Here is a 12,197-nt window from a genome sequence, read left to right on the forward strand (position 1 = left end):
TTGCTCATTCTGTTTTTAAAAATTGTGGTAAAATACACGTGACATAAAATTTGCTTTTTAGCGATGTTTAGGTGTACAGTTCAGTAGGTTAAATACATCTACATTGTTATGCGAACAATCTCCATACTCTCTTTTCATCTGATAAAACTGAAAGACTATACTCTTTAACACCAACTTCCTGATCCCTTCTCCCTCCAGCTTCTGGCAACCACCATGCTACTTTCTGTCTCTATGAATTTGACTACCTTAGGTACCTCAAATAATTAGAATCATACAGTGTGTCTTTTTGACTCTGGCTTACTTCATGTAGCGTGAGGTCTCCAAGGTTTATGTTATGTCATAGCATGTGTCAGAATTTCTTTGCTTTTTAAGGCTGAATGATATTCCTTTATATGCATACGTAACATTTTGTTTATTCATCTGTTGATGGACAATTAGGTTGTTTCTACATTTTGGCTCTTGTGAATATGCCACTGTGAACATAGGTGCACAGATACCTCTCTGAGACCTTATTTTCCATTCCTTTGAGTATAAATCCAGTAGTGGAATTGCTGGATCCTGTAATTCTATCTTTAAAATTTTGAGGCACTGCCGTAGTGTTTTCTATATTGGCTACACCATTTTGCATTCCCACTGACAGTGTATAAGTGTTCCGTTTCTCCACAGCCTCACCAACAGTTGTTATTTTCTGTTTTGGGGATTTTTTTTGTTGGCTGGTTGGCTTTTTTGGTAGTTGTCATTTTAATAGATGTGAGATGGTATCTAACTGTAGTTTTGATTTGTGTTTTCCAAATAATTAGTGGCCAAGCGTCTTTTCATGTCCTTCCTGGTCATTTCTATGTCTTCTTTGGAGAAACTTATGTTCAAGTCCTTTTCTCACTTTTTAAATTGTGTTTTTTACTTGATTTACTAATAATGTTTTAAATGACAGAGGCAGTAGAGCCTCATCTAAAGTGGGGTTTAACGGAACCTGTCTCAGAGGGATTGCATAACAATTGAAAGAAATTGTGCAGGTAAGTTCAACTGACAGCATTCAAAGTACTGTTATTAAATAATATCTTTAGAAAGGAAATGTGTCATATTAGTGCAAAGGCTACACAGTAGAGGAAAGAAAGTGCCCAGGGTTTCCCCACTAAATAGAAGTTGTTTGTATTTTTGCTTTTTAATTTTTTTTATTTTGAGATAATTGTGGATTTACATGTCATTGTAAGAAATAATACAAAAAGGATAACATATGTCCACACAGAAACTTGTACATGAGTGTTCATAGTAGCATTATTTGTAATAGCCAAAAAGTACAAACAACCCAAATGTCCATCAGATGATGAATGGGTCAATAAAATGTGGTATATTCATACAATGGAGTATTTGGCAATAAAGAAAAAAATGACCTGGCATGCTTCAACATGGATGCCATGTTGTTTTATGGATGACGTATGATAACACTATGTTAAGTGAAAGAAATCAGTCCCAAAGGAGCACATATTATACTGTTCCATTTATATGCAATGTCCAGAATATTGGCATTGATCAGTGTTCATTTTTTACTTGTGCTTTTCTTCCAGTCTTTTTTTTTTTTTTTTTTTTTGGAAACAGATCTTGCTCCATCGCCCAGGCTGGAGTGCAGCGGCGTGATCTGGGCTCACTACAAGCCCCGCCTCCCGGGTTTACGCCATTCTGCTGCCTCAGCCTCCCTAGTAGCTGGGACTACAGGCACCTGCCACCGCGCCCGGCTAATTTTTTGTATTTTTAGTAGAGACAGGGTTTCACCGTGGTGTCTATATCCTGACCTCGTGATCCGCCCGCCTGGGCCTCCCAAAGTGCTGGGATTACAGGCGTGAGCCACTGCGCCCGGCCTTCTTCCAGTCTTATGTTGAATGGAGGAAGGAAGGAAAAGAAGGGAAGGCGAAGAAAAGAAAATAGAAGAGAAAAAATAGAAAATTTTGACTTGGGATCTTTTGCTTGTAGGGACTGAGTTTGCCTGTCAGTCAGGGAGCTCCTTCTTCACTCCGGAAATAATTTAAATACGTTGAGTACACATAGCAGAGGAATATTGGGAATACAACCAAAAGAGTTGTGATTGGTGATTTTATATTACAAACAGGCTGAAGGATACCCCCTCTCCCAATTTTGAGCTGCCAGAATTTAGTTTTCTCTTATCCTTTTTAGTTTCTCAAAGGATAAGCAGGCCAGCTTTTCTCATTGATAGAAAAATAACAATTAAAATTCTATCACTATTAACCAAGTAAGTTAATATTTTTATTAAACATAAGGAATTGTTCACGGACAACCCATTTCATTTTATGGTCTGCATTTTTTTGGCCTGAAATGCAGTGAACAAATACTAGGAAGTGACCTGTTCTTTGGGGGAAGGGGCTGGGTGGGGATAAAAGAAAGAGGTGTCTCTGCTTCAAGCTGTTTCCTCTTGTTTGTGTGATCCTGGTGACATCTGACTTGGGTGACATGCTTCCTCTGCGGATTGTCCTATTCCCAGGGAATCAACCGGGCAGCTAGGCTAAGGACGATGTTTCCTCTGACTGCTTGGTCTATGAAGAGACCCTGAGGAAGGAAGGAAACTTATTTAAAATTGAATTTTGCTCGATAAATTCTCATTTGAACCAAGTGCCTTGAGATTAATCACCAACCCACTTCCAAAATCAACTGCAAGCATTTTTTAAAAAGCACTCTCCCTTTCGCGGTACGTGGGCACTTTTCAGCCAGCCAGTCACAGCCGGTACTAGAGCGCTCTCAAGATGCCACATCAGATTTCTTTAACTGTGGCAAAGTGGCACTCCACAAGACACGTTTTACTAGCTCAAAAAGATTTTTTTAACATAATTTTTCATCCATATTGACAACCCAAATCTCCATGACTAGGTTAATTTGAACCTTCAAACTACCAGAGAGTATCTTGGAAACCTGTGATTTGATCCTTAGCACTGAATAAAAATCATGCCTTTAACAGAGGGATGAAAACCACCCTATTGTTTCAATGTCACGGCCCTAAGAGATCATCTGGGAGCTGCTGCCATTCTTGGACCATGTTTGACACAGCTGCTTTATCTACCACTCACCTCAAACTCCTTATCAGTATTTAAAATATCTGCAGCTGCAATATTTCCTGATAACTTTCCCCCCGACCTTGGAAAGCGTTTTTTTTTTTTTTTTCCGTCATCCTTTACTCATACTTTTCTATTGTATAAGAGTCTCCATGAGCTCCATTGTTTTTATGATGGCAAGAGGGAAATGGTTTAGTTTCTTTAACTTTTATTGCTACGTAATGTAACAAGCAAGCAGAAAATGCAAACACAAATATCTAATTTCACAAATAATTACAAAGCAAAAACTGGTGTGCGGACCTCTGAAAGGAAACTTGCTAGCCCCAGAAGCCCCCACCCTCCACCCATGCCCTCCCACCCACACCCTACCTGTTCCCCAGACACAACAGCTATTCCAACCTTCCTGATGGTTTCCTGACTTTTCTTAATTTTACCACTTTTGTATATGGGGATGTATGTATCCCCCAAAAACATAGCTCAGTTTTGCCTGTTTTTGTACTTTATATGAATGAATTTTACCAAATATGCCCTTTTATGTCTTGCCTCTTTTACTCAACGGGTTGGTGAGATGCATCCGTGCTTTTGGGTGTGGCTACAGTTCATTCACCTTCATTCCATATGGTGTTGGTGAGATGCATCCATGCTTTTTTGTGTGGCTACAGTTCATTCATCTTCATTCCATATCATGTTTGTGAGATGCATCCGTGCTTTTGAGTGTGGCTACAGTTCATTCATCTTCATCCCATGTCGTGTTGGTGAGATGTATCCATGCTTTTGGGTGTGGTTACAGTTCATTCATCTTCATGCCATATGATGTTGGTGAGGTGCATCTGTGCTTTTGGGTGTGGCTACAATTCATTCATGTTCAGTCCCTATGGTCGGTGAGATGCATCCGTGCTTTTGGGTGTGGCTATAGTTCATTCATCTTCATCCCATGTCATGTTGGTGAGATGTATCCATGCTTTTGGGTGTGGCTACAGTTCATTCATCTTCATGCCATATGGTGTTGGTGAGGTACATCAGTGCTTTTGGGTGTGTCTACAATTCATTCATCTTCAGTTCCTATGGTCGGTGAGATGCATCCGTGCTTTTGGGTGTGGCTATAGTTCATTCATCTTCATCCCATGTTGTGTTTGTGAGATGCATCTGTGGCTATGGTTCATTCATCTTCATTCCATATGGTGTTGGTGAGATGCATCCATGCTTTTGGGTGTGGCTATGGTTTATTCATCTTCATGCTATATTGTGCTGTGCTGCATGTGTTTTCAAGATATGTGATCGTTTATACATTTATTTCACCATTTACTGATGAAATTGGAGTTCGTGTTAGTCCATTTTGCTGTGCTAAAGGAATACCTGAGACTGGGTAACTTATAAAGAAAAAGTTTATTTGGCTCACAGTTCTGCAGATTGTACAAGAAACATGGCACCTGTCTCTGCTTCTGGTGAAGCCTCGGGAAGCTTCCATTCAAAAAGGAAGGCAAAACGGGGCGAGCATGTCACACAGTGAGAGCAAGAGAGTGACCAAAAGAGGTGCCATGCTTTTAGACAACCAGCTCTCTTGTGAACTAATAGAGCAAGAACTCACTCTTTACCACGGGGATGGCCCCAAGCCATTCATGAGGGATTCATTCCCATGACCCAAATACCTCCCTCCAGGCCCCACCTCCAACACTGGGGAACAAATTTCACCATGAGATTTGGAGAGGACAAACATCCAGACTATATCAGAGTTGTTCCCAGTTTGGGCTGCTATGAACAATGTGCTGCATATTTTTGTGCTGGTCCAAGCATGCGTGAGTTTCTCTAGGGTGAGTGGGAGTGGATTTGCTAGATCATAAAGTGTATGAATCTTCAGCTCTTCTAAGTTATTGCCAACTTATTTTTCAAAGTGCCGGTCCCAGCTTAGATTCTCACCAGCAATATGCCAGTCCCCATGTCCCCTTTTCCGACTAGCAGAGCTGTACTTAGAGAGATGTGGGCCCCAAGGCAGCACAGGCCCTAGGTGGTTATCCAGAAGGAATTATGCACTCAGCATCCTTCACGGGCACCTTGGATGTTCTCACAGAAGCTGTGCAATTGAATTTCAGTGATGCTCAGCAAAGAACACAGAATGGGGCCTAGGGCAGCTGCCCCAGAGTCCCTCCCAAGGGGCAGGTGCTCAGCAGCACTCGATATTGCCAGACTTTAAAAATTTTTGCTAAGCTTGGCAGTGGTTTCTCATGACTTTATTTGCATTTCCCTGGTTACTAAGAAGATTGAGTACTTTTCACATGTTTATTAGTCATATGAATTTCTTCTGTTGAAATGCCCATCCAAGCCTTTGCCTATTTCTTCTGATTTTTCTTATTGATTTGTGAGAATCCTTTATATGTTCTGGATGCCAGTTCCTGGCAGTTATATGTATCATATATTTTATGTATTTTCGTATATTTTATATCATGTATTTTCCTATTGTGATTTGCTATGGATATGCTCATGTAACTTAGGGTTAGAGTTAGGGCTGGGGTTAGGGTTAGGGTTTATAAACTTTAAAAAAATTATAATAAACCCTTTTTGATTTAAATGTAATATTAAAAGTCTTTTGTTGGTGGAATGTACTTTAAAATAACTCTTAAGATCTACAGAAAATACCATATTGCTTGTAATTATGCATTTAGATGGCAGAACAATTTAATATATTCATAATTCCATTATTTTAGGTAGGTGGTGGCTTTTTAAAAGGACCTAGGATTTTTTTGTCAGCTTTATGTTACTATCTTCTCCATATGTTCTAACACTTATTTTATACTGCATTCTTCTACTTCTTTTCTTTCTTTTGTTTTAGAGATGGGAGTCTCACTATATTGCCCAGGTTGGTCTTGAACTCCTGGGCTCAAGCGATCCTCCTGCCCCTCAAAGTGCTGGGATTACAGGCATGAGCCACCTTGTCTAGCCTTATTTTTCTATAGAGCACTGCAAGCTCCTAAGTATTAACCAAAGTGGAGTACAAAATAAAACATTTAATAGAGGAATCAGTCTTCATGACCAGAAGAAACATCACTGGACAGGTTGACTGCTAGCTATAAATGAACTCTTTCTTACTTGTTTGAAGGCTTGGAAGGAGATGTATAATACATTTCTTTATTATTTAAAAAAATCATTTTATTAAAAAGTACATACTTGACTGGGCACAGTGGCTCATGCCTACAATCCCGGCACTTTGGGAGACCAAGGTGGGCAGATCAGCTGAAGTCAGGAGTTCGAGACCAGCCTGGCCAACATGGCAAAACCCTGTCTCTCCTGAAAAAAAGAAAGAGAAGAGAAGAGAAAAGAAAAGAGTACATACTCCTTGACAAATACAATCAGAGTAGAAAAGAACAAGAGAAAGCAGAAGTCACTCCAAATTCTACCAGCCAGGGATAATCACTGCTGTTTTACTCAGCAGGCTTCCAGTCATCTTTCTATGCTATTCACATACAGATACTCTTGCACCCTAAAAAGGGGACCGTCCACTCCACGTCACCTTTCCTTAGGGCAGGTGCTATCCAGCTGTTGTGCACCAGGCAGCAGGAACCTGCAAGGAGATTTGCAGTGGCACCACCAGCTGCTACTCCCTTCCCCACTTTTTTTTTTTTTTTTATATTTCAAGAGAAAGGTGGAAACAGAAGAGAGGACAGAAAGGAAGATTATGATGATTAATATTTCTGCTTTGCCAAATTACTGAGAAAAGGCTTTCCCAAGAGAAAGTCAGGGTGAAAGTGCTCAATCCCAGTCCCAGAAGGGTGGTGCCTCAGGGGGACCATACTAAGGAGTCAGTATTGCCCAGAGCGTGTTCCATGCAGTGTCAGAGGCTACTTGAACAAGTGTTCTGAGATCAAGAAAGTGTGGGAAATGCTGGGGTGAACAAAGGCAGGCTTTTCCCCTGAAGTCCTCCCAGGGCACCTGCTGCATCTCCTGGGTGGGGGAGGAGTGGAGGGAGGGGCTCCCTGTCCTTTCAGTGGGGGATCCTTTTTCACTAACAGTCACCCAAGTCCAGTTGTCTGCAAATTTTGGGAAGTGCTTGTTTGACTCTAGTATATTGTACTTTAAAGATAGTATATGTAAGTAATTTTTATAAAGAACACCTGTTTTAAAGAAAATTTGGTAAATAGTTAAAAGATATGGTAAGCAAAATTAAAATCACTCATAATTGCACCATTGGAAATAACCAGCATTTGGTGTATTTTGGTGTATTTTCTTCCAGACCATTGTTTATATGTGTGTGTCTGTGTATCTGTAAAATATGTCTGCATTTTAAAATGGGGATTATAATGTGAGTGTATGCCTGTGTGTGTATGTATATGTATGTAAGGGATTATAGCATATATAGAGTTTTGGGGGTTTTTTTGGTCTTGAATAAAGAATATTTTATTATTAGAGAAAAATATTAGTCCTCGGCTGGGCACAGTGGCTCACGCTTGTAATCCCAGCACTTTGGGAGGCCAAGGCTGGCGGATCACTTGAGGTCAAGAGTTTGAGACTAGCCTGGCCAGCATGGTGAAACCCCGTCTCTACTAAAAATACAAAAATTAGCCAGGTGTGGTGGTGGGCACCTGTAAACCCAGCTACTCGGGAGGCTGAGGCATGAGAATCACTTGAAACCAGGAGGTGGAGGTTGCAGTGAGCCAAGATCGTGCCATGGCACTCCAGCCTGGACGACAGAGCAAGACTTAGTCTAAAAATAAATAAATCAATAAATAGAGGACAAATATTAGTCCTCATGGTAGAGTGCCAATAAAAACGTTTTTACTATTATTTCATAGAAATCTTTTGATTTTTGAATAATTTAAACATTTTTTGGTAAAGGAAATTCCTAGATACTTTTCATCTAGCCTCCCTAATTTTATCACTACATAGTGTTTTAACTCAGGCTTTTTCTATCTGTAATTAAATTTTTTGCTAACTCTGCATCTACAAAGTGAAGTTTTAAATTTTTTTTTTTTTTTTGAGACGGAGTTGCACTCTGTCACCCAGGCCGGAGTGCAGTGGTACGATCTCAGCTCACCGCAACCTCCACCTCCCTGGTTCAAGTAATTCTCCTGTCTCAGCTTCCTGAGTAGCTGAAATTACAGGTGCCCACCACCACACCCAGCTAATTTTTGTTTTTTTAGTAGAGACGGGGTTTCACCATTTTAGCCAGGCTGGTTTTGAACACCTGACCTCAGGTGACCCACCCGCCTCGGCCTCCCAAAGTGCTGGGATTACAGGCATGAGCCATTGCCCCCAGCTAAATTTTCTGTTTTATAAAGCATACCCATCTTCTTTTTTCTTCCTAGGTTACTATAACAACAGTACCAAGGTGGCTGTGAAAACCCTGAAGCCGGGCACTATGTCTGTGCAAGCCTTCCTGGAAGAAGCCAACCTCATGAAGACTCTGCAGCATGATAAGCTCGTGAGGCTGTACGCTGTGGTCACCAGGGAGGAGCCCATTTACATTATCACCGAGTACATGGCCAAGGGTGAGTTCCTCTCACTGCCCAGAGCTTGCAAGGGCTTCAAACTCAAAAAGTAAAATGTGTAAGTGTTCAGAGTCACTCAAATAGTTTAATTATCGAACAGTATACACACTACTGAAAAATCAGGAAATATGGGAGGACAAAGCAGTTTATAAACCTAATCACCGGAAGTAATCCCATGTCACAGAATTGAAATCTAATCCCCCTGTTTTCTCTGTGTCTACCTGCATGTACCTATTGCCCCGAGAATAGTACCCCATATCTAGTCACCCCCAATGAATATTTATCAAATGAATTACTATGTATTTCAAAAAGGAGTATTTTTTGTCATATGCTTAAAATGTGAGTTCCCAGAATTCTAATACTACAGATTTAGTACAGATTGTTCAGTACCAAATTCCTCTTCCTTTTGGTTTTTTTGTTTTTGTTTTTGTTTTTGTTTTTTGGAGACGTCTCACACTGTTGCCTGGGCTTAAGTACAGTGGTGCAATCTCTGCTTACTGCAACCTCTGCCTCCCAGGTTCAAGCAATTCTTCTGCCTCAACCTCCCTAGTAGCTAGGACTACAGGCACATGCTGCCATGCCCAGCTAATTTTTTGTATTTTTAGTGGAGATGGGGTTTCGCCACGTTGGCCAGGCTGATCTCGAACTCCTGAGCTCAGGCAATCTGCCCGCCGCGGCCTCCCAAAGTGCTAGGATTACAGGCATGAGCACCCAGCCTCTTTTTGCTCCTTAGCGTTATCTAATATTCATTTTCCTTTCCAGCATTATCTAAATGTTCAGGGTGTCACTTTTAAATATTAAAGTTTTTTAAAACTTGCGGAGGTTAAAGTCCTGTGTAATCACAGAATTGCAGGAGAATAGACTTCAAGCAATCAATTTTTCTTCTACTGTGATCACCTTCATATAGAAGACTTCGAATCAACATCCTTCTTCCTGTGTTCCCCTCCAGTTCAGGAAACATACTAATAAACTGCCAAATTATTTTTTTAAAAGTCCTCAGAAGTAATGAAGAAACATAAGCAATGATCCAGGATTAACAATCATTTCATGCACAATGGAGATGATAGTATGATGTCATAGCTGAATAGATTCAAAAGATGGATATTATATTTTCTTATTTAATATCTGTGAGTATTTCAAAATATCAGTCACTCAGAGTCCTTCCAAACAAGGACATTGTTTGTTTGTTTTAAAGCAAACAAACCAATTAGCTCTTGTGGCTTGGGTTGCTATAGCTCAGAATTCAGGCTCAGAGCCGGACACCTTATAGGAGTTCAGTAAATATTGTTGAATTAATTGACTTAGAATATTCTTAATGATAGATGTTAATATGAGTTTTCCTATGTAACAATGCCATATATATATATATATATATATATATATATATATATATATATATATTTTGAGGCAGAGTCTCTCTCTATCACCCAGGCTGGAGTGCAGTGGCACTATATCAGCTCACTGCAACCTCTGCCTCCCAGGTTCCAGCGATTCTCCTGCCTCAGCCTCCTGAGTAGCTGAGATTACAGGTCTTGCAACCATACCCAGCTAATTTTTGTATTTTTTAGTGGAGACAGGATTTCACCATGTTGGCCAGGCTGGTCTTGAACTCCTGACCTCAGGTGATCCACCTGCCTTGGCTTCCCAAAGTGCTGGGATTATAGGCGTGAGCCACCAAGCCTGGCCAACAATGCCTAATATTTACTGAGCACTTACTATACACCAGACTGCTCTTGGTGCTTCCTATGGGTAATCTCACTTAGTCTTTTCAGCAGCCTGAGGGCTAAGTACTATTGTTCTGTGTCATGGATGAGATTGCATAATGTTTACTGAGCATTTACTACCTGCCAACCATCATGGTATGTGCTTTGGATGCAACATTTGATTCCAGCCTCCCCAAAACTCTAATATAGCCTCTAGTACATGCCCATTTTACAGAGACCTAGATGAGGTAAACAACTTGACCAAGGCTACCCGTGAGGCTGGTACTTAAAGTTCTAGGGGAAAAACAGGTCTTGTTTTAGAGATGAAGCCGTGGAGGTTGGAGAGTTTACTCAGCAGCACACTCCTTCTTAGGTAGGTTCCACTTTTTTCCAAAGCGCAGTTCACTCATCAAATACTCATTGAGGCCAGGCGTGGTGGCTCACACCTGTAATCCCAGCACTTTGGGAGGCCAAGGTGGGAGGATTGCTTGAGTCCAGGAATTTGAGACCAGCCTGGGCAACATGGTGAAATCCTATCTCTACAAAAAAATAAAAGAATTAGCTGGATGTGATGGCATGTACCCTCAGCTACATGGGAGGCTGAAAGTGGAAGGATTGCTTGAGCTTGGGAGGCTGATGCTACAGTGAGCTGTAATCATGCCACTGCACTCCAGCCTGGGTGGCAGAGTAAGACCCTGTCTCAAGAAACATTCATTGAGCACCTACAGTATGTGCCAAGTTCTGTGCTTTTTGCTGGATACAGATGGGAGTGAACCTGGCTAAGTGTCTGCAGAGGGTAGGCCTTCCAGTGAGCTCGCTAAAGATTGGGAGGCTGCAGTGAGTGGATCACGGTGGCAAGTACTCTGAAATGCATGGTTCTCAGACACCTGTAGTGAGAAAAGTGGTATCCACCCACATTCTCACCTGGAGCACATGCCATGTTTCACATCAGGTCAAAGGTAACAGATTAGAGGGGACTGGGTTTGACCAATGTCGGGAAAAGGCTTTATTTAACCATAGAGAATTGCAAAGCCAATCATATTGTGGGGGGTTCCCCTGTAATAATAATAATGATGATGTGAATTTTGTTTGGATTTTTTCTTGCGTGTTTGAACTGCACTAACTTGTTCTTTCTTTCTCCATAGGCAGTTTGCTGGATTTCCTGAAGAGCGATGAAGGTGGCAAAGTGCTGCTTCCAAAGCTCATTGACTTTTCTGCTCAGGTAACATATTCAGAAAGCCCCATGTGCATGTGCATTTGCAAAGACTTCCCTGCGTCAAATTCATGAAGGAGTTATTGCTCCAGGGAGAAGGAATTTCTGTTGAATGTTTCCCAGCAGCAGTTACGAGAAAAAGACCTTCCATGGTACAATTCTTGGATATAGTAATAGGAGATTCACATGGATTGTGTGCACGTGTTGAGTTTTGACCTGAATATCATCTTCTATAAGCCGAGTCAACCTCTTCGTGTTCATTTCACAAATCACAGAAACAGTGCAGTTGAATCAATCGCTTTCTCAGCATTTGAGAGAGGCAGTTCCATACTGTGTAAGCACCGCAGCTTTTAAGTGATGCATACGTTTTATTTAAGTTACGAATAGAATGTATGCATACTTTTAAGTCTTCTGTATTCTTGAAAACAGAGGAACTATGTCTCTTTCCTGCTACTCTTCTTCTCACTCGTTCTCATTGGATGTGCCATCAGGATTCTTGAAATATTCATTTGTATTATTTTTAGAACTAGTCTAGGAGTTGCCTGTTTATTTACTTTGGAATAACATGTTTCCTGAAATGTATTTAAGAGCAGAAGCAAGTTATCCAGAAGCCCCACCATGTGCCCAAAATATCAAGGAAATGCACACCTGAATGATGCCAGCTGCTGACTTTTACTACTTTCATTGTGTCCATTAGTCATGTTCGGTAATTTGCTTGCTGGTTTTTTAGTACTGGCAATGG

General features: G+C 40.9%; 1 protein-coding gene across 2 annotated transcripts in view; it reads left to right on the forward strand.

Annotated features, from left to right (window-relative positions):
* Positions 1-12,197, forward strand: part of LYN (LYN proto-oncogene, Src family tyrosine kinase) — a 138,636-nt gene that overhangs the window by 82,834 nt on the left and 43,605 nt on the right. For both annotated transcript variants that reach the window (XM_001087049.5, XM_015145385.3), the window contains exons 9-10: positions 8,357-8,539; positions 11,388-11,464. In XM_001087049.5, the coding sequence (XP_001087049.2) occupies positions 8,357-8,539; positions 11,388-11,464 (260 nt within the window). The remainder of the gene's footprint in view (positions 1-8,356; positions 8,540-11,387; positions 11,465-12,197) is intronic.

The sequence above is a fragment of the Macaca mulatta genome, chromosome 8 (assembly GCF_049350105.2).
Source record: "Macaca mulatta isolate MMU2019108-1 chromosome 8, T2T-MMU8v2.0, whole genome shotgun sequence".
Taxonomy (NCBI): Eukaryota; Metazoa; Chordata; class Mammalia; order Primates; family Cercopithecidae; genus Macaca; species Macaca mulatta.